Here is a 23,844-nt window from a genome sequence, read left to right as displayed (position 1 = left end):
TGTTATTCACTTTTGTTTTGCAGGTGGGTCAATGCCATGGAGGAGGCCACAGTGTTATAACACCTACCTGTCTGCACAGACCGACCCTGCTGTGCATTGCCTATCAACCCACTCTCTCTTTCCTGGTTTATAGCTGTCCCTCACCATGCCTAAATGGAATTAATATGAAGACTTATTTTCTCTTGAAGGAAATTGAATATCATTCATCCTTTTGCTACACTGGATAAATTCTCACTCTGGGAAAATGAGTGTCTCTGCGCAAACGCATCCTTGACAAGGCTGCCATCTACAGGCAGAAAGGCGTACATGCAGACTCTGTGTGGCGCAAACGTCCAAGAGTGAGTCTCTTAAGGTGAAAACCTCTCAGTCAAGGATACTCAGACTGGGTCAGTTCCAAACTCATTGCAGGACTTTGTTTGGGTCAGCAGTGGCGACTTGAACAGGACCCTGAAGTTGGCACTGCGTGCCGAAACGTTGGTTACTAGACCCGTTAAATGTTTGGGAGCATAATTAAAGTGTGCGACTTTCTTTCTTTATTTTTAAACAAATCTTCTGAGGAAATAGACAGAACCAGCTCAAAACACACAGGTCCCCGTGTCAACAGACCACAACTGCATGCCACAACATGCCACAACTGAAAACTCATAGACAATGTATATCAACATTTTTCATTGACAGCCTCCAGTGCCCATTCACACACTTATCTTTTCAGACACTCTTTTTCTACCATGAACTTGTACATGGAACAACTTTGTATGGGTTCTGTTTTGGATAGTGCAGACTGCTGTACAAACAATACCAAATCAGTATGCTGCCCTACAGAGGCAAAACGCTGTAACTACGTAATTTAAAAAAAGGCAAAATCAGACTTCAAAGTCATTTTCTGTCTAGACAGACTGCAATTTCTGATAGTCCATGATATATTCTGATCAACTGGCTTGTTCTTGTGTCAGGAAACGAAATAACACCTTCATCAGATAATATACCTGGTCATTAAAACAGATCAAAGATTTTTGAACAAAATTCGTAGTTACTGTGTTTTGCATTTGTAGGGCAGTATGAACAGCTTTGGTATTGTATGGAGACGTTTATGTGCTGTAAGAGATGCCTCATATTTTAAATATAGTGTAATATTCAATTCACACATTTTGAAGTGAGGTATAAGAAGTATTTGTACAGAAATGTTATTATATGTTGTTACAGGCGAAAGCCATTTTATTCATTATATCTTGTCCAATGTACTCTCTGTAAACATACTTATTTTACACCACAGGTTTACTCCTGTGTGTAATAACAATGACAGAATGTGAAATGTTACAGACAGTTTTAGTATTATTCAACAAAAGATCTGCTTGAAGTATATTTCATAGCTGAATGTATAGTTTTAAACCTTTTTGAAAGGGTGGTTACATTTTTGAAGTGCCAACAGTTTCCATTTGAATGCCGTGCCATGTGTTATGGATAAGATAATGTGCATATATAAAATGATAGTCTTTATGGCAATGGCTGAAAAATAAATGGTAAAACAAATAAATAAATATAAGTTTTAGCACCAATTGAGACCTTTTTTAGGTGCTGATGATATTTTTAGATGCTGATGATGTCACTCTTTTCTAATTCTTCTTTGAGAACATCAGATGTTAACAGACTATCCTATCAGACTTGTCAGACTACATTTTATTCTAGTCAAAATGCAGCTAGTCATGCACATCATGAGTATATGTATCTACGCTCAGTCGATACGTTTGGTCTTCATACCTGGGATTATGGGTTATATCAATAGTGTTATGAGATTGTACCTCTAACATGGCTTTGCATATAGCACAATGTAAATGTTGATGGACAGTATACAGTTAAACAATACAGTAAATAAACTCATCAGAAAAGGCTGCTTCCTCTGTGCTTCCATAAGGACAAACAGAGAAAGAATGTACATTTCATCAGAAACAATAATGGTGCAGTTGATATGGCACAGTTACTAGGACTATGTAAATCAAATCAAATCAAATTGTATTGGCTGCATACACATATTTAGCAGATGTTATTGCGGGTGTAGCGAAATAGTCAGTGGGTTATGTCCAGGTGAACATCCTAGTGAAGATAATTTCACAAACAGACAAACTCATCATAAACAAGCTGATACCTGTGCAGGTCATGGCCCTCTGTTTCTCTCTAGCTTTGAGCCTGGGGCAGATACCCGTAGAATGTTAAAAAGTCACTTGAAATTGAGTTTAAACAAACATGTATCTCCTCTCTGCTATGCAGGTGAATTTGTAGATCAAGCGGTGGTTAGGCACACAATACCGTTGGAGCTTGAGCCTGGTCTAGTCCTAGAAATACAGCCTCAGACTAGACTACTTAACATTTAAAAATAGAACTATCAAGAAAATAACATATTGCCTTGGAAGGTCACTTTTGTCACTGGCTTGTTGACAAAATTGTAGTTTATTCTACGTCAGTCTAATTTCTTGGTGACTCTTAAATAGCCTACTTTACTGAGATCAGAATACCTGTTTTAACTTATCATAACCAAAAATGTTATACATGTTTTTGTTACATTTGAGTCATTTAGCAGACACTCTTATCCAGAGCAACTTACAGAAGCAAATAGCATTAAGTGCCTTGCTCAAAGAGTACATCGACAGATTTTTCACCTAGTCGGCTCAGGGATTCAAACCAGCGTCCTTTTGGTTACTGGCCCAATGCGCTTAACCGCTGGGCAACCTGCATCATTATTTATATTTTTGTATAAGGTGGCCTTTTCATTGATGGTATGTACATCGTACAGAGTGTTATTTACACTCGTATCTTATCTTATCCCCCTACACTATGTAAACTATACAAATGAATAAGTATTGGACCATATAGTTTATGTGTGTGCTCTCCCCTTTTGAAGACTATGCAATACAGTTTTTGACCGTAGGCTATTTATCAAATACCTCAAAAGAAAAACTGGTTTTGGACATGCTTTCTTGGTGTCATGTTGCTTCACATGTTAGCTACCACAGTCTCTGTGACGATGTCTGTATCTTTATCACACAGGTGGTATTGTTACACTACTTCACATCAGGAATAAGTGCCCTTTATTAAGCCTGCTCGTGCTGTTCCCACTCAACCACTATGTTAGTTTAAAGATATTCTTTGAAGATATGTATGACGATAATGATGAAGGTGTAGCTCAGTTGGTAGAGCATGGCGCTTGCAACGCCAGGGTTGTGGGTTTGTTTCCCACGGGGGGCCAGTATGAAAATGTATGCACTCACTAACTGTAAGTCGCTCTGGATAAGAGCGTCTGCTAAATGACTAAAATGTAAAATGATGATGATGATTGGTGATGAAACACTTATTTACCTCTGATTATTTTGCGGCGAATGGGCTATCTGATCAATATAGTTAGCCTGATATTCTGTGGTCACCTGGAGTAAAACAGAGCTGGCAGGAGCTGGTATGGCCATAGTGGTGAGAGAACCTCAGACACTGCTGCAGAGGATACGTTCATTAGAGTTACCAGCCTCAGAAATTGCAGCCCAAATAAATGCTTCACAGAGTTCAAGTAACAGACACATCTCAACATCAACTGTTCAGAGGAGACTGCGTGAATCAGGCCTTCATGGTCGAATTGCTGCAAAGAAACCACTACTAAAGGACACCAATAAGAAAAAGAGACTCGCTTGTGCCAAGAAACACGAGCAATAGACATTAGACCGGTGGAAATCTGTCCTTTGGTCTGATGAGTCCAAATTTGAGATTTTTGATTCCAACTGCCGTGTCTTTGTGTGACGCAGTGTAGGGGAACGGATGATCTCTGCATGTGTAGTTCCCACCGTGAAGCATGGAGGAGAAGGTGTGATGGTGTGGGGTTAATAAAACACTGTCAGTGATTTATTTAGAATTCAAGGCACACATAACCAGCATGGCTACCACAGCATTCTACAGCGATAGGCCATCCTATCTGGTTGGCACGTAGTGGGACTATCATCTGTTTTTCAACAGGACAATGACCCAACACACCTCCAGGCTGTGAAAGGGCTATTTGACCAAAAAGGAGAGTGATGGAGTGCTGCATCAGATGACCTAACCTCCACAATCACCCGACCTCAACCCAATTGACATGATTTGGGATGACTTGGACCGCAGAATGAAGGAAAAGCAGCCAACAAGTGCTCAGCATATGTTTTGTATTTTATTTCACCTTTATTTAACCAGGTAAGCCAGTTGAGAACAAGTTCTCATTTACAACTGCGACCTGGCCAAGATAAAGCAAAGCAGTGTGATAAAAAGAACAACACAGAGTTACATATGGGGTAAACAAAACATAAAGTCAAAAATACAACAGAAAATATATATGTGGGAACTCCTTCAAAACTGTTGGAAAAGCATTCCAGGTGAAGCTGGTTGAGAGAATGCCAAGAGTGTGCAAAGTTGTCATCAAGGCAAAGGGTGGCTACTTTGAAGAATCTCAAATATAAAATATATTTTCATTTGTTTAGCACTTTTTTGGTTACTACATGATTCCATATGGGTTATTTCATAGTTTTGATGTCTTCACTATTATTCTACAATGTAGAAAATAGTAAAAATTAAGAAAAACCCTTGAATGAGTAGGTGTGTCCAAACTTTTGACTGGTACTGTATGTTTACTGTATATATGTGTGAAGTCATTTGGGAGCAGTAATCTAAGTGCATGGGTGTTGTGTTGAGTCTTGAGAACAGTAATTGTGAAGGGTTTTGATACGGACTCTACCTCAAGTCTAATGTAGCTTCAGGTTCTATCTCTACAGGTGCATTCATCCCATACTGTCTTTGTGCCTACCCTGCTTCCCTGCTAGGACTGAACTGACGGTAATACAACACAAATAAGATAAGCTAATTAGCCATATCAAAGAGTTCTACTGAGCCCCAACCGACCAGCAGACCAAGGAAAGTAACGCAGCAGCTGGTATGAATAATTAAAGTTAAGAAACAGCACAAAACATTTTGTCCTACTTCTTTTCAAAGCCTGCAATATTAATGGCACAAGTTAAACAGAACACTGAAGGCCAACAGCAAGAGCTTTCCAGCAAAACAAGACCTTGTTTTCACTTTAATGGCTGATCCAGCCAGATCCCCTGAAACCACCTGAAAGCCTGGGTTTGATCTCAGACTACACAAACTAACAGAACCTTATTCAGGTCAGTGAGGAGAGAAGAAACAACGGGAACATGATAAAGGACAGAAGACTGGAAGAAGTAAGGTACAGGGGTTGGGGGGAAATGAGGAAATAGCAGGGTTCAAGACTGAAGTAGAGGTATGTTTGGATATGTTAGATAAAGATAGAAAGATGGAGTGAGTGAGATCAGAGAGAACAGTGAAGGAGGGATGAAGAAAGAAATGGGGTTGCTCTAGTTACCACCATCCCTGGAGTCACTGTGACCCAATACTAAGTCAGCGCTGAGAAGGAGAGGGAGAGAAACAGAGAGAGAGATGACAGGGGAAAAAATCCCTCTCTAAAGAACCTGAAAGACACTTTGCTCTACCTTTCACTAATCCGTCATGTCCTTTCCCACTGAGCACAGATGTCAGTTCAACGTTTAGTTTTGATTTACATTTGGTTGAATTGTCAACTAATGTGAATTCAACGTGAAATCAAATGTCACCATGTCTTTGCATTTTGGTTAAATGTTGGGTGAAAAAAAAATGAAATGCCCTTATGTTGATGACGTTTTGCATATACAATTAGTTTTCCACGTTGATTCAACGTTGATTCAATTAGTTGAAATTACTTGGAAACAACATTGATTCAACCAGTTTTTGCCCAGTGGGTTGTGCTCTCCCTCTACCTGAGCCTGTCTCCCCTTGTTCTCAGTCTCTCTCTCTCTCTCGCTCGCTCTCTCTCTGTGGGAACCAAGGAGAGAGGAATGTGAGACGGGTCACTGTGAGCATGCTCAGATCGATGGAGTCGGTCTGTATTCTGTAGAGCCCTCAAGGTGAGAGTGGAGCTCTGAAGATAATAATGATAGTTCCTCTCTGTCCTTCCTTGGAACATTTCGGATCCACATTCAGGAGGGTTACGATGTGTCATTCATTGAGCTCAGCACAATCAGAGGGAGTGTAGACTGGTGGAGGGGTGTAGAAAAAGAGCGAGAGACAGAGAGAAATAGAGTGTCAGAGAGACAGAGAGATAAAGAGTAAGAGAGACATAGAGAGATAAATGTTTAATTGGACTAATTGAGGCATGTTTAATTAAAAGGGCTTATCTCTCCAGTGGTTCCTATATTAGAGAGTCAGTGTGACCTGTCCTCCTTGTCAGCATTCCAGGGATGGTCCATCCTCTACACTGCAGACAGGAAACACCTGACCAGGCTTCAGGGTCAGGGATCAGTTATTTGAAAATAAAGAATAATAATCGTTTTAAATAGAAGCAGGGCGTTTGATTTCTGTGTAAGTCCAAAGTAAGAAATGGAGAGTACAGTATACAGGAAGGGATAATGTGTTTACCAATAGGACAAATCTAGTTCAGATTTGGTACAGAACGTATTTTGTGCTTCAGATCAGAATGTAGCAGTGTCCATTTGATGATTAGGCCATCTATGTTATCTACAGTATAGGCTATCATGGCATGTAAAGCATATAAAACAGATGGACAAGCCTCTAGATGTTTCTATTTTCTTCAAACCTTTCAAGTTTTCAAGATACAAAAAATCAGTCAGTGGCTAAAATAGGAAAGTGAAGTTTTGCTGCTTTTAGAGAGTGATAAGTGTTCAATAAAGTGCTTCAATGTTTGATACTCACACTGTCTCCATGTATGGGTAAAACAACTGTGTTGGCCAGAGGAAAATGGCCTGGTTTACCACATGCTTGTGTGTAAGCCAATTTAATGGGAGTCTGATATCTTACTCTCCTCTCCTTTTCACGTGTGTGCACACACTCACACACGCACACACACTCACACACGCGCACACACACACACACACAAACAGTAGTCTATTCATACAGAAGGCCACTGTGACAGTTTAAGAGCAATGTTATGATTTGATGAAGCTCACATGAACAAAGACAGGCTTTAGGACGTGTGAAGGAACACGACAAGAGGAAGCAAAGAATGACAGGAGGAGACGAAGAAGAGAGAATGGATGGATAGTAAGAGAGGAAGGACATATAGAGAAAGGTTTGCTTCTTTAGCAGAGGTCATGATGAAAGGACAATTCTCTCCTTTTTTGCTTTGCCCTCTCGCCATCCCTTCTCCTCATTACTCACCCTGATGTTTTTCCCTGGCACCATAGGGACAACAGCAGCAGGCATCACCGCAGGAAACGTCTGTGTTCCCTGCCCTAAAGACCAGTGCCAATATGAAAACAAAGTTACACACTGTCTGGGGCAGGACACACTCTAAAAAGTAAAGTTTCCTGGGGGATCCTTTAGGGGTTCATCAAATTGAAACTGTGGGGGAACCTATAAATTCTTTGAAGAACGCCTTTTAATGGATCCTCAAATAACCTTTTGGGGTACCCCCCCTATTATTATTATTATTATTATTATTATTATTAATGATACACATAACAATAACAACAATAACACAATATTTTACTTGTCAGTGTTTATTATGATTTTAGTGGCAAAGCAGAATAGAAAAATCTGAATATGAGGTAAACTCCCAGCAGAGCCCCAAGTCCAATGGGTATATCCTCTGGCATGTTGATGTTAATTTGTTGATGTTCTCCTTATCCATAGCCAGAATGATTTTGCAGTGCATGGTGATCAACCAGGTTCCCTGTTATATTCATCAGAGGTGTAGGGAGGGTGAAGTCTGTGAATTCCCAAAAAGTTAATTATACAGATGTTTAACAAAACATGCACACAACAGTATTCATACCTTGGTTTTTGTGGTAAATGTGAATGAAAAAACTGTTTTGATATTGGTTTTCATATACATACCTTGTCCATAATGTAGAGGCCTACGGGATTTTCATTGTAGAGGTAAGGGAGGAGGATGGTACAGATTAGCTAAATTTAGCAGCTTCTTGTCTCTTATAGCCAGAGAGGCGGGCGGGTAGGGTGGGTGGGGTATGATGACTCAGCAGCACGTGATTCACTGCCTTGTGTGGGTGAGGAGGATGGATGGCTGGGAGCATGTCAGTGGGACTGGATGGTTTAGCCAAGCTTCCAAAGGCAGTTTCTGGCTGCTCTAACCTATGGAGTGAGGGACTACACTTTCTCTCTCTCTCTCTCTCTCTCTCTCTCTCTCTGTGTGTGTGTGTGTGTGTGTGTGTGTGTGTGTGTGTGTGTGTGTGTGTGTGTGTGTGTGTGTGTGTGTGTGTGTGTGTGTGTGTGTGTGTGTGTGTGTGTGTATCTGACCTCTGCCAAAAACATGTTTTCCTGGAAAGAAAGTTACAGACACAGCCTAGAATTCTGTAGCCTATTTTTGAACTTTACTGAGTTTTATTTTCAACATATAAAGATTGGCTAAAAATCTATTGGAGGATTTAGAGGACTGCATCTTGGGCACAATTGTTGATACTGTTTGTTACAAAAACAAAAAAACTACCTGAATATTATTATTTGAGGCATGTCTCCAAGCAGTGAAAAGGTCAAATGTGGTAAAACTAGATTCTCAAGGGCAGACATCACAGGAGGCTGCTGAGGGGGCGGCTCATAATAATGGCTGGAATGGAGTATGGCATGTGTTTGATACCATTCCATCAATTCCGTTCCAGTGATTACTATGAGCCCATCCTCCCCAATTAAGGTGCCACTGGCCACCTGTGGCAGACATTTAGAGGACTGCATATTGGGTACCATTGTTGATACTGTTTGTTACAACAATAAAAACCTGAATATCTTCTTCGAGGCATGTCTCCAAGCAGTTAAATTGATTACATCTCTCTCCAATTGATTGTACACACATATATTTTCAGTTTGTGAGTGTGTGATATGGAGGTTGGAGACAACCTCCCGAGTGGCGCAGTGGTCTAAACTGTGCCACTAGAGATCCTGGTTCGAATCCAGGCTCTGTTGTAGCCGGCCGCGACCGGGAGAGGCCCAACATCGTCCAGGGTAGGGGAGGGAATGGCCGGCAGGGATGTAGCTCAGTTGGTAGAGCATGGCGTTTGCAACGCCAGGGTTGTGGGTTCGTTTCCCACGGGGGGGGGGCAGTATGAAAAAAATTATGTATGTACTCACTAACTGTAAGTCGCTCTGGATAAGAGAGTCTGGTAAATGTAATGTTTATTTTGACAATATAAAGAACAACTTCTATAAACAATGGCAACACTGCCATGTTGCACTAAGCCTTGCCGTTATAAAAACACATTAGTGTGCACCTCCCCCGAAATCACTCCTCGACTTTCGTCTACAGTCGGTTGCTTTAGCTTTACCACTCAAACGAAACCACTCTCTCTCTCTCTCTCTCTCTTGGGAATGCACCTGGCGACGTCACCAATGACAAGCCTGCGAGAGTGAACGGTCGAATACTTCGTCAAACGCTGAAGATTTCCAGTGTAGCTACCTGCCAGTCTAGGTGCCGAGCACAGGGGAAAGCAAACTTGATCAGGAACACGAAGGTAAGTCGACTCCCTAACATTTTAATAATTGCAACAGCATTGGAAGAAATCTTCAATAGTTGACAGAAGTAGGATACTTGACAAAAACAGACAGTATAACTGCACATTGACATCACCACGGGAGGACTTACTTTCGATATATTCACAAAAGTGCATTATATATATTTAACAATATAGTTTTAGAGTAGTTTAAAGTTTCTTGAGTGATACTTTGTGGCACTACCACATCTGCTGATTGTTGAAAATGAGCAAGTTTGTTGGCTACAAAATAATCACTGCGGTAAAGTGTTCGGTAAACCTATGCGGGCTTCAAAGCACAAAAACCGATGCAAGAACCCTCCATCTCTGTTGATGTTAGGTAACCCATGTTCTGTAGGAATCCTTACACAAACTTTCCTCGCTTGCTCGTGGTAGTTTAACTGTCTGTCAAATGTATTTTGGTTAGTAATTCAAGACGCATTACTCACACTCAGTTTTTGTGAGAATTAAGTTGAGCAAAAAGAAGCATCAAGCAACATTTGATCATCCTAGTCCAGTCTTTGTTTCCATGGGTCTTAACGCTATCATGGTATTTAGAATGGATTGTTATTTGCGCAGAGGGATCTGGCCCATTTCCACCACCAGTCCTTGGTGTGTGTGATGTTTCACTTTCATTTTTCTCCACACATGTCACAATATTCTTCTAATTCTATGTTACCATGGTTGCCACACACTTATGAGTCACTCCTGTTTGCTAGTGCCACTTGTAATCTAGGAATGCTGCACCACAAGTCCACAACCCCAATGGTGTAATTTGCTGTCCTTGGTGCTAATCACTAAGTAGTACAGTGGGTTTATACAGTATATGACCTAGAAATGAAATATTTGTAGACACTGGCCCAGCTGTTTTTCCTACTGAGAGGAAAATTATATGAGAAACAGTGACATGTACTCTGAATGACCTAAAAGGATAAATCCCATGTTGGTCTTTCACAGTCAGACCCAATTTAAGCTGTATTGTGCACATAGGCTAATAGTAGGGATACTATTGAAATTGATAAATGAGGCTGTCAACTGAGTCAGAAATTCACAGGTTTCAGATTTATGTGTGTGCTTTTCACACCTTTTTTAAAAATAGAAAAACAACAACATTGGATGTTTTAAGTCCACAACAATGCTTAAACCACATCAGGAGACCACTTTTGAGGTCTGGGAAAAATCTAAGAAATTATGATTTTTGAGTGTAGTTACCCTTCAATTCAAGTGGCAAGCACCTAGCACTGTTGTTTGGTTACTGGTGTTTCTGTAGCTCAAATGAGTTGGAGTTTGCAAAATAGATGGCCACTTGATTGATGCATGTAATCATAATATGGTAGGCATAAGCTACTTTGTAGCTAGTTAACATTTAATAGAGAAGGTTTTTGCGAACGCCTTTCCATCTACGGTCTACCAGAAGACGGTAAGGCCTATCATTAACGTCACTATATTTTCCCTGTTCCTTAATTGTTTGAAACCTGGACGTTTTACTTTATATTATGAAGCATGTCTTACCTTGCTTTGAAGTAGCCAAGCCAAAATTTGACCATAGATATGTTGAGGGAAATATTTTATAAACACTTCCTCATATGCGCTCTCCTGTTCTATGGATTTTCAAAGAAACTTTCTTTCATTGTCTTGCAGCCAGAGGCATTATTTCCTAGTCATATTAGCAAACCATGATGATAGTTGTTGCATCTTTGATCTCCCCTCTTTCAACATTTCTCTGGCCAGGACACCGCTGGCAAGTGCAGTGCACATTTTAGAACGCACAAATTGCATTTTGGAACATTTGCGTGTGAGCGTACCGCCGTGTGCACATTGCTGCACTTAATCTACTATTTCTTCACATTTTATCAACATTTGAAGCTAAACATTCTGATCTGTTCCATCAGCCGTATTCATTGATATGGTGTATACCTCCACTACACTTTGATATGCATCAGTGGGGATTAACAAGTGATTATACGCAATACCCACTGAAAAAAAGTGGGTATACGGCATATACCGGCGTAGAGCCTGCACTGCACCACTGATTGTACATCTGCTAGTTTGTCCCCAGTCCCCTGTAGAATGTGAAGAAGGAGAGAGACAGTAGTGTTTCCTGTCCCATTACTCCCTGTAGGGCAGTAGAATAGAGAACAATAGTAATGGTGTATGTTTGTAGGCACTAACGGAGGCTAATTCCACCATGGCTCGTTGGCTAAAGCCTATGGGGAAATTAATGTTTTTTTGGAATAAACGGCAAAACTAAGGTCTGTGGTAAACACAGGTTTAGGAGATCTTATAAATTCTATGAGATAATCTCATCAGCTAACAACTTTTTGTGAATTTTGAAGAATTGATGTAATCAAAACAGGTAAAAAGCTAACATGCAAAACATTAAACTATACCTTAGGTTGCATGCCTTCTACGTCTAGCTAACAGGCTTAAGCCGGGTGTACACTATTGTTAAGCTGAGGCTAAAGACCACTAATAACACTCCACACTAGCATCTTTTGGTAGTGCAACTGACTTTTTGTCCCTTGTCTCTGAAAGGGGAGAGATTGTGGTAGAGCAGGGTATCCCAAGCATTTTTGGCCAGTGAGCCCATTTTTATATAAAAATAATAATAAAGACCCCACCATGTAAAAAAGTGATACAATCAACGGACAATGTTGACTTTTTTAATTGGGACTATGACAGTCTATTACTAATCCGTCGGACAGTAATTTTGACTATTTCAATCTGAAGGAAGTATGGTATGAAGTGACTGAAATATATCAGAAAGTTATTGGGAAGTTCAGAAGATCATCAGGCAATAATTTTGTATGATCTTCTGTGTAGAAAAGAACATCATCATTAATGATGATCTTTTTCCCCCAGTCTGATTTAGTCAGTGCCTGGTCTTGTCCACCCTGTTCTAATGAGTTGTGCGCAGCTTGTGGGCATTGTATGTGTCCGTGTCCCTCTGTGTTTCTGAAAGTCTTATCTTTCAGTTATGGAGTCATAATATTTTGTAGCTTAAACGGTTTAAAAGATAGAGCCACATTTGTTGGAAGAAAACCAAAACCCCTCTGTTTATTACAACCGCATCTAACAGCTACCGGAGGTTACTGACGTATCCCCGGTTCTGTTATATCCCCGGTTCTATCAACCAAGCATTTATTTTGTTGTTTTTCTCGCGACCCCATTTTGGGAAATGACCCCACATTTTGGGAAACGCTGTGGTAGAGGAAGTGGATCAGAATATACTGTCCTTTTGCCATTGCTGTGTTTTTCTGACCAAAAAGCTAAATGTACTACTGCAATAGTGGGAAGTTTCTGTAACAGTAAAATGTGACAGACAGGGTGGCAAACAGAACTATAAAACACACAAACACACACACAGACCTTTGTTGTTTGCTCTGTTGTGGTTTAGGCCTACATGGCAAACTTATATTATTTATTCATTTTGACCATAACTGCTGCCAGGCATTGGCTTTCAGCGCATCACACACAGCTAGAGTGAGTGAAAGAGAAACACGGGTAAATGGGCTGAATCTACAACATGCTCCCATACTCCATTATTTATCCCAGCAGTTAGAGAGGTGAAGTGTTTTGCTTTTTTACACGTTCTGCTACTTATAGTGACACTCTCTAAACATGTTATCTCTGTCACACACCTTGGATGACAGCAGTCTAGTAGCACCCAATGTTGTCTTCTCACATAGTTTAGCATCTCTCTCACCACCATGATTCTCTCCATCCTACCCTGTAGTGTATTGTTTGTCGGTCTACCTCAGTCCCCCCTGTGCTCTCTGTTATCTGCCTGCTAGTCTGGCCATTGCACAGTGCTGTCTGCAGCTTGTGGTAATCAAGACCTTGTCAACTGTGAGCGAAGCAGAAATGGATACCTTAATGCACAGAGAGAGACGACTACACACACACAATGATTAGCAGCATTCCTGTAATACTGAGTGTGGATTAGCAGGTTTAAGGCATGCAGTACGAACTAGTTTTTTATTTCGAAATTTCTTTGGGACATTAAATACACTATGCATTATCTGGGTTGAATGCTGTGACAACACAGAATAAAACAATTAATAAAGGTCCCATGATGGTAGTGACTTCCCATTACTGCTTATCATCTTATTAACTGTCATTTATTCACATTAATTTACTTTAATAAAATATGTATTTTATTTGATAACTTTATTATTTTGTTCCAAATCATAATCTCATCTCTATAGAGCTGCTGCCTATGCTGTCTGACAAAAACACTATTTTAGTAGTTCTTCAAAGTAAACGGGAAGCCTGGGGAAGTCCAATGCACAAAATCTAAATCAGTGGCGCCTCGCAACACGTCAAACCAATCAAATGCCTTGTTTGGGCGGAGGTGCTCACTAGATTAGTGTCGCAGGTTCAACAGTGCGTGAGGATGGCTGTGAAATCGCAGATTAAAACCCCATCAAAATATGTTGATGTAGTCTATACCTTGTTTGTGGTGAACCGTACGACTGTAACAGGAGCAAACATAACCTTTTGCAAAGTAAATCTTCTTTATTGCGACTTGACTACACACTGGCTTTAGAAGAGATAACGGGACCTGTCACGCTGAGTGATGGGTTTTCAAAAGCAGAATGTGGCTCCTGTCGCAATCTTCTACTCAAATATAAAAGTATATACAGTGCATTCGGAAAGTATTCAGACCCCTTGACTTTTTCCGCATTTTGTTACGTTACAGCCTTATTCTAAAATGTATTAAATTGTTTTTTTCACTCATCAGTCAACACACAATACCCCATAATGACAAAGCAAAAACTGAAATATCACATTTACATAGGTATTCAGACCCTTTACTCAGTACTTTGTTGAAGCACCTTTGGCAGCGATTACAGGCTTGAATCTTCTTGGGTATGACGCTACAAGCTTGGCACACCTGTATTTGGGGAGTTTCTCCCATTCTTCTCTGCAGATCCTCTCAAGTTCTGTCAGGTTGGATGGGGAGCGTCGCTGCACAGCTATTTTCAGGTCTCTCCAGAGATGTTCGATGGGGTTCAAGTCCGGGCTCTGGCTGGGCCACTCAAGGACATTCAGAGACTTGTCCCGAAGCCTCTCCTGCATTGTCTTGGCTGTGTGCTTAGGGTCGTTGTCCTGTTGGAAGGTGACCCTTCGCCCCAGTCTGAGGTCCTGAGCACTCTGGAGCAGGTTTTCATCAAGGATCTCTCTGTACTTTGCTCCGTTCATCTTTCCCTCGATCCTAACTAGTCTCCCAGTCCCTGCCACTGAAAAACATCCCCACAGCATGATGCTGCCACCACCATGCTTCACCGTAGGGATGGTGCCAGGTTTCCTCCAGACGTGACGCTTGGCAAACTGGCCAAAGAGTTCAATCTTGGTTTCATCAGACCAGAGAATCTTGTTTCTCATAGTCTGAGACTATTTCGGTGCCTTTTGGCAAACTCCAAGCAGGCTGTCATGTGCCTTTTACTGAGGAGTTGCTTCCGTCTGGCCGCTCTACCATAAAGGCCTTAGTGGTGGAGTGCTGCAGAGATGTCCTCCCATCTCCACAGACGAACTCTGGAGCTCTGTCCAGAGTGACCATCAGGTTCTTGGGAGCCTTCCTGACCAAGGCCCTTCTCCCCCGATTGCTCAGTATGGACGGGTGGCCAGCTCTAGGAACAGTCTTAGTGGTTCCAAACTTCTTCCATTTAAGAATGCTGGAGGTCACTGTGTTCTTGGGGACCCTTAATGCTGAAAAAGAAAATATTATCCTTCCCCAGATCTGTGTCTCAACACAAACCTGTCTTGGAGCTCTATGGACAATTCCTTTGACCTCATGGCTTGGTTTTTGCTCTGACATGCGCTGCCAACTGTGGGACCTTATGTAGACAAGTGTCTGCCTTTCCAAATCATGTCCAATCAATTGAATTTACCACAGGTGGACTCCAATCAAGTTGTAGAAACATTTCAAGGATGATCAATGGAAACAGGATGCACCTGAGCTAAATTTCAAGTCTCATAGCAAAGGGTCTGAATACTTATGTAAATAAGGTATTTCTGTTAATTATTTATACATTTACAAAAATTGTCATTATGGGGTATAAGGCTGTAACGTAACAATGTGGAAAAAGTCAAGGGGTTTTAATACTTTCCGAGTGCACTGTATATAAATGTGCCAATGACGTGGAAAGAATCGGCTGTTTTGTGAGGGAAAGAGCAAATTCTAGAGTTAGAATGAAAAGATGTGCCACGGCTGTCTCAAACCCCAGAAGTAACAAAAGACTGTCTGCTCAGGAAAGCACTGAGAGTCCGGCGAGACGTGGCCTATTCAGGGACCCAGCACCAGCAACAGATGACCAGCCGCCAGATATAGGAATTCAGCCTCTACAAGCACCGGTTTTTGGTGCAACATCGGCTGTAAGTGACAACAACTAAAGTGATCACAGCATAGTTAAAGGGAAATTCCACCCAAAAACTATATTTTGGTATTTGTTTCATTAGTCCATTGTTGACGTAGTCCCAAAATGTTTTCAAATTATGTAACTTTCAAAATACAGAAATCATCCCCGTATGATGCATTTTGCATCATGATGCAATGGTAGATGTCTTCAAGGTAATCATCCCAGAGCAATACCAAAGTATTTGATGCAAGAACTGCGAACATCATGTGCGCCTCACAAAAGACCTCATCCAACATCCAGGGGCCCATGTCCAGTTTGACACTGCACAGAAAGACAGCAGGACCATTGCAGAGCAGACAGACCTCATGCAGTGATTTGATAGACTGTGAGCTGAAGCCAGAGTTTGGAAAGCACTCAATCTCAAGTAGATCTGAGGACATCAACCATATAGTAAGTGTGCTTCTTGATCAGAAGGTATTTGCTTTGACAACTGGCAGGTTCTACCCAAGCTTCCAGAACTTCCAAATAAATCTGTTGCACAAATTGGACTATGAGGAACTAGTGTCATGCTCTACAACATTCGGAGAGTACGACCCTGCCTTACACAGGAAGCGGCACAGGTCCTAATCCAGGCACTTGTCATCTCCCGTCTGGATTACTGCAACTCGCTGTTGGCTGGGCTCCCTGCCTGTGCCATTAAACCCCTACAACTCATCCAGAATGCCGCAGCCCGTCTGGTGTTCAACCTTCCCAAGTTCTCTCACGTCACCCCGCTCCTCCGCACACTCCACTGGCTTCCAGTTGAAGCTCACATCTGTTACAAGACCATGGTGCTTGCCTATGGTGCTGTGAGGGGAACGGCACCTCCGTACCTTCAGGCTCTGATCAGTCCCTACACCCAAACGAGGGCATTGCGTTCATCCACCTCTGGCCTGCTGGCTCCCCTTCCTCTGTGGAAGCATAGTTCCCGCTCAGCCCAGTCAAAACTGTTCGCTGCTCTGGCACCCCAATGGTGGAACAAGCTCCCTCACGACGCCAGGACAGCGGAGTCACTCACCACCTTCCGGAGACATTTGAAACCTCACCTCTTTAAGGAATACCTGGGATAGGATAAAGTAATCCTAAATAAAATAAAATAAATACATTGTAAAGTGGTTATCCCACTGGTTATAGGGTGAATGCACCAATTTTAAGTCGCTCTGGATAAGAGCGTCTGCTAAATGACGTAAATGTAAATGTAGTGTGGTGGATCAGCAACCACAAACTGAACTTACACCCTGAGAAGAACAAACGTTGAAAGTTGATTTCAGCTGTAGTTTTGAGATCCTAGAATGGAAATGAGAAGTAAAGTAAGAAAGAGGAAAGAAGTCATAGTACTGAAACCAATGACAATGTAGACTCACAAAACATGTGTATTTACTTCTATAACATTACAGTATTTATTGCATTTATTTGTGTAATTATTTGAACAGAAAATATTCTGTGTACCTTTTTACTTACAATGTTATATACTGTTAACATTCTTCCTGTTGTTGCTGTCTGAAACTTTTATATAGGAATATGTTTTATAGGCTGTGATGTGTACACCATGTAACACAATTGCTATAGCCTTTTCCCAGTTCTCTGAGCCAACACTGGGGGAGGAAAGCCCATACTTTTTCTGCTTTTAAAGTTGTGTAGTACACTTTGTTACTTGTTTCATCCAGAAATGGCAACTACAAGTTCATTTACAATAAAGTCATACAATCCACTGAACATAGATGTTTCTAAATCAGGATTATGTATTGGACAAGTGAAGGAGAAAAGTGAAAGATTAAAAATGCACTTTATGAACAAGTAACTATGGGTGACAGGGCACATCACTCTATACTTTAGAACAGTGGTTCCCAACCGGGGGTACTTGGCCTATCCACAGGGGGTACTTGAGAAGATTCATGAGACCATAGTCTTACTGGTAAAATGCACATGAGGAGGTACTTCAGTTGGTGGTACAGTAACCGAAAAAGGTTAGGAACCACTGCTTTAGATAACTGAAAATTAGTATTAGAACACATTTTTAAGCTAAATTATTTATTTACAGTGTTTGTATGGCATACATTCTACTATTCCATACAGTTCAATGGTGAAAAGGCCTGTTTCCACAACAATAATATCCTAGACTACATACTGTAAGCCTTTTGAAGTGTTAAGCAGATGACACAAAACCTACAGTATTAATCAACACAGCATGTAAAAGTCCTTGTGTGTGTGTGTATATATACACAGTCATGTTTACAAAAGCCCCAATTTGTCCCAACAATGAATCATGATCATCATCACTCAAGTGTTCATCATCCCCCAAAACCTCAGTGATGATAGACAGTAAGGTTATGACATGTCCCATGTCAGTAATGGGCAGAGCAGAAAAAAATTGCCTCAATTCAGAAAAGGGAATTGCGCTCAGAATGTTGATGATTTTGTCAGGGTTACCCTCACTGGCTGATGTGCAATAAACAGAGACACTCCCATGAACACCTGTGTGTGCCATCTCAAGGTGCAAGGTCATGTAATTTCTCTCTCAGGTATTGCCTATGCTCTTCACTGACCAGCCTATGTCTTGGTTGTAATTGTTGTCCTGCATGCCTCCAAAGGACTTTAATTGCCCTCACATACGTCCTTGCAGTTGCTTGAGGTAGCACAATTGTCACAGCAGTCATGTTTGGTGATATTGGTTGCATGACCTCCTCATCAAAGAGCTGTAACAGTTTCACCCGCCTGCAGCTGGTACTGTTTGACACATACGGTCTCATCTTATCTGAAACTCCAACAAGCTGTCTTCCATGGTACAGGTTAAGTGAATGTGAGCTTGTGCCGGACCTCCTGCTCTTCCATATGCCTGCATGTAGGACTCAAGGTGGTCCATAGTTGACTACATGCAGTAACCCCCAGTGCTGAGGTAACCATCACAACTCGGAGATTAGATGACTCATCTTTCAAAGCTGCGATGATGTGCAGTTTTATGTGCTTGGGTGTCTGAGTGTTTTCCAGTGTGTCCTCTGCTCCTGCTGAATGCACAGATTTTCCCCCAAGGAAATGCTGAAAAACCTTGTTGTACAGCAAAGAACAATTCTCTTAAAGTATATGACAGTCCTTGGGGTCTCAGGGCCCTTTGACTCCAACTCTGTGAGCAACCATGAAAATGTCTCAACAGGGTCAGACAACACCTTCTTCACTGCCAGTCTGGTGTTGTCCTTGTCAGGACTTTTCACCACCTCAACACATTGCTGCATGCCCAGGTGCTTCATTATGCTCTTCCTTGTAGCCTTGGAAGCTGTAGCTGTGACGGCCAATACTTGAACTGGTAGGAGTGACCGCAGACAATCGTGTATTCACCCTTGCCAATTTTCTCGTCCTCCTTCTCACTTTGACCCGTGTATGTGCCGGCAATTCCTTCAGAACATGAACCTGATCCTTGATTATTGTGAAACTACTATTACCATCTATTTCTCCACTTTCAATTTCAATAAATCGCAGACTGTCGTCCACACTTGATACACTACACTTTTACCATAGCCTGTAGGTAGACTCACCAAAACATTTATTTTCTTTTAGTAGAGTGTTCAAGCAGAGGAGGTAGGGTTCTTGAAATGTAACAACCAATCAAAATGTTGCCGCTCATTCAAATCGTTTTTGCAATACAGAATTCTCCAAACAACAATGTGATTTTGGAGGTATGGCAAAGTGAGACTACCCCCTCCCTTTCTAATTTATGCTTGCTCTATTGCTCTAGTTGTGTGTAAGGACGTGGAGTTATCTTGCACAAGCAGCTGCCATATAGTTTAACCATATTAACACATGAAGAGATTATTAACAGACATACAGTAGTAAATTACACTCTGATGCCCTTTTTTCCAAAGTCAAAATGGCCATTTCAGTCCTCATAATGAGCAATAACTTCAGTAGAAAACGTTCTTCTTTGAGTTGACACACACAGTAGCTATAATCTAGTCCAGGCTGACACAGGTTCAGGTTCATTATTGCGTGGAGGCTGTTTGCTTAACTCTAATAGCTAGGGCTGAGCCTGGCCCTGCTCTATAGACCCTCCTTGTTCTCTGGCTGGAGAAGTCCCCCCCATCTCTCCTCGCTCTCACATCTCAGGTTACGGTCACTCTGGCCCTCTAGGTCTATGAAAGTAGAACTTTGTCAAAAGCACAGAGAGCCTTTTACCATTCAGAGGACACAGTCTTCGCTGCTCAGTCTTGGAGTTATAGTGACAAAATGCTGTTTGGACTGAATTGAGCTTGGCCTGGAATAGCCTGGGTTCTAATCTCATAATCATGGTGCTAGAGGAATCCGACTGCCTGGAAAATGGTTTGTGTAAGATTGATTCTTAACATTGTGCACCAGCTGTGTTTATGACATATTTCCCTGTTGAGTGCAGATTTGGTTGTGATGGGGCCTGTGCACATACTGTACACACTCAATGTGAACCCAGACAGATTGACGGATCCATATTCTCTGGTTGAACAGAGAACTCACATCAAGGCACTTTGATTAAAGGACTGACCCTGTGCCAGCCCAGCAGCAGACAGTGTACAGTGTACAGTGTACAGTGAGTGAGTGAGTGAGTGAGTGAGTGAGTGAGTGAGTGAGTGAGTGAGTGAGTGAGTGAGTGAGTGAGAGGTATTTTCAGGGATAGTTCTTGGAATCCTTTCTGACCAATCTTAGCATGGCATCCACAGGGCATGATTAGAGAACCAGGAAAACCTGTCACACCTGTTCAAACCCAATGCTCTGACAACTATCTCCCATAGCATCCATTAGAATATGTGTAATAAAATTAGAACAGCAAGGGGTTTGAACAGGTGTATAAACATTTAGTTTTAAATAATGAAAGGTCCAATGCAGTCATTTTTATCTCAATATCACATACTTTCTGGGTAACAATTTAGTACTTTACTGTTTTAAATTAAAATGGTCAAAACAAAAATAGCTTCATAGCAAAATGCTATGTTTGAAGCAAGAATTTTGCTAAGACTGTCTGGGAGTGGTCTGAGTGAGGGGCCTAATGGGAGGGATGTGTAACCTGAACTAGCTGTTATTGGCAGAGAGGAGGGCAAACTCTCTTTGTTATTGGTTTATTTACTTATAGGTCTAAAAACCTCACCTAGCCAAAGAAGGTGAAATTTCAGCCGGTCTTTTCAAACAGTTCTTACACTAAAAGTGCATTATCATAATTTTCACAGTATTCTTCCAACCTCCATATTGTGGACATACAGTGAGGGGAAAAAAGTATTTGATCCCCTGCTGATTTTGTACGTTTGCCCACTGACAAAGAAATTATCAGTCTATAATTTTAATGGTAGGTTTATTTGAACAGTGAGAGACAGAATAACAACAAAAAAATCCAGAAAAACACATGTCAAAAATGTTATAAATTGATTTGCATTTTAATGAGGGAAATAAGTATTTGACCCCCTCTCAATCAGAAAGATTTCTGGCTCCCAGGTGTCTTTTATACAGGTAACGAGCTGAGATTAGGAGCACACTCTTAAAGGGAGTGCTCCTAATCTCAGCTTGTTACCTGTATAAAAGATACCTGTCCACAGAAGCAATCAATCAATCAGATTCCAAACTCTCCACCATGGCCAAGACCAAAGAGCTCTCCAAGGATGTCAGGGACAAGATTGTAGACCTACACAAGGCTGGAATGGGCTACAAGACCATCGCCAAGCAGCTTGGTGAGAAGGTGACAACAGTTGGTGCGATTATTTGCAAATGGAAGAAACACAAAATAACTGTCAATCTCCCTCGGCCTGGGGCTCCATGCAAGATCTCACCTCGTGGAGTTGCAATGATCATGAGAACGGTGAGGAATCAGCCCAGAACTACACGGGAGGATCTTGTCAATGATCTCAAGGCAGCTGGTACCATAGTCACCAAGAAAACAATTGGTAACACACTACGCCGTGAAGGACTGAAATCCTGCAGCGCCCGCAAGGTCCTCCTGCTCAAGAAAGCACATATACAGGGCCGTCTGAAGTTTGCCAATGAACATCTGAATGATTCAGATGAGATCAGATGAGACCAAAATGGAGCTCTTTGGCATCAACTCAACTCGCCATGTTTGGAGGAGGAGGAATGCTGCCTATGACCCCAAGAACACCATCCCCACCGTCAAACATGGAGGTCAAAACATTATGCTTTGGGGGTGTTTTTCTGCTAAGGGGACAGGACAACTTCACCGCATCAAAGGGACGATGGACGGGGCCATGTACCGTCAAATCTTGGGTGAGAACCTCCTTCCCTCAGCCAGGGCATTGAAAATGGGTCGTGGATGGGTATTCCAGCATAACAATGTCCCAAAACACACGGCCAAGGCAACAAAGGAGTGGCTCAAGAAGAAGCACATTAAGGTCCTGGAGTGGCCTAGCCAGTCTCCAGACCTTAACCCCATAGAAAATCTGTGGAGGGAGCTGAAGGTTCGAGTTGCCAAACGTCAGCCTCGAAACCTTAATGACTTGGAGAAGATCTGCAAAGAGGAGTGGAACAAAATCCCTCCTGAGATGTGTGCAAACCTGATGGCCAACTACAAGAAACGACTGATCTCTGTGATTGCCAACAAGGGTTTTGCCACCAAGTACTAAGTCATGTTTTGCAGAGGGGTCAAATACTTATTTCCCTCATTAAAATGCAAATCAATTTATAACATTTTTGACATGCGTTTTTCTGGATTTTTTGGTTGTTATTCTGTCTCTCACTGTTCAAATAAACCTACCATTAAAATTATAGACTGATCATGTCTTTGTCAGTGGGCAAACGTACAAAATCAGCAGGGGATCAAATACTTTTTTCCCTCACTGTATATATAAAACACAGAAAAATCCACATTTTCATTGCCCTGCCCCTTTTTAAAGCAGGTCTTTCCGCCCACCTAGTCTCACCTTTCACCTGTATCTATATAATAAGAGCAGAAAACTAGTCTTTGGTCTAGGGTGTTTTTAAAGAAGCTCCAACGGTGTTGGCACAGCCTCTACCTCTCGTGACAGTATTCTATACAGTAACATTATATACAGTGGGGGAAAAAAGTATTTAGTCAGCCACCAATTGTGCAAGTTCTCCCACTTAAAAAGATGAGAGAGGCCTGTAATTTTCATCATAGGTACACGACAACTATGACAGACAAAATGAGAAAAAATAATCCAGAAAATCACATTGTAGGATTTTTCATGAATTAATTTGCAAATTATGGTGAAAATAAGGATTTGGTCAATAACAAAAGTTTCTCAATACTTTGTTATATACCCTTTGTTGGCAATGACACAGGTCAAACATTTTCTGTAAGTCTTCACAAGGTTTTCACACACTGTTGCTGGTATTTTGGCCCATTCCTCCATGCAGATCTCCTCTAGAGCAGTGATGTTTTGGGGCTGTTGCTGGGCAACACGGACTTTCAACTCCCTCCAAAGATTTTCTATGGGGTTGAGATCTGGAGACTGGCTAGGCCACTCCAGGACCATGAAATGCTTCTTACGAAGCCACTCCTTCGTTGCCCGGGCGGTGTGTTTGGGATCATTGTCATGCTGAAAGACCCAGCCACGTTTCATCTTCAATGCCCTTGCTGATGGAAGGAAGTTTTCACTCAAAATCTCACGATACATGGCCCCATTCATTCTTTCCTTTACACGGATCAGTCGTCCTGGTCCCTTTGCAGAAAAACAGCCCCAAAGCATGATCTTTCCACCCCCATGCTTCACAGTAGGTATGGTGTTCTTTGGATGCAACTCAGCATTCTTTGTCCTCCAAACACGACGAGTTGAGTTTTTACCAAAAAGTTCTATTTTGGTTTCATCTGACCATATGACATTCTCCCAATCCTCTTCTGGATCATCCAAATGCACTCTAGCAAACTTCAGACGGGCCTGGACATGTACTGGCTTAAGCGG

The 23,844-nt window shown here is 41.6% G+C and overlaps 2 protein-coding genes across 2 annotated transcripts in view; both read left to right on the top strand.

The window, feature by feature from the left end:
* LOC311133933 (FYVE, RhoGEF and PH domain-containing protein 5-like) overlaps window positions 1–1,888 on the top strand; it is a 54,605-nt gene extending 52,717 nt beyond the window's left edge. Inside the window, exon 20 of the mRNA XM_084167555.1 lies at window positions 24–1,888. Coding sequence (XP_084023681.1) covers window positions 24–60 — 37 coding nt within the window. The 3' untranslated portion in view covers window positions 61–1,888. The remainder of the gene's footprint in view (window positions 1–23) is intronic.
* A 7,573-nt stretch (window positions 1,889–9,461) lies between these two features.
* The window catches only part of LOC311133607 (protein kinase C delta type-like), a 39,249-nt gene continuing 24,866 nt past the window's right edge, over window positions 9,462–23,844 (top strand). The window contains exon 1 of the mRNA XM_084167126.1: window positions 9,462–9,539. The gene's annotated coding sequence lies outside the window, so the exon portion shown is untranslated. The remainder of the gene's footprint in view (window positions 9,540–23,844) is intronic.

This window comes from Coregonus lavaretus (assembly GCF_964263955.1).
Source record: "Coregonus lavaretus genome assembly, chromosome: 8".
Lineage (NCBI taxonomy): Eukaryota > Metazoa > Chordata > Actinopteri > Salmoniformes > Salmonidae > Coregonus > Coregonus lavaretus.
Note: the sequence above shows the minus strand (reverse complement) of the source record. Positions and strands in the feature narration are given on the sequence as shown.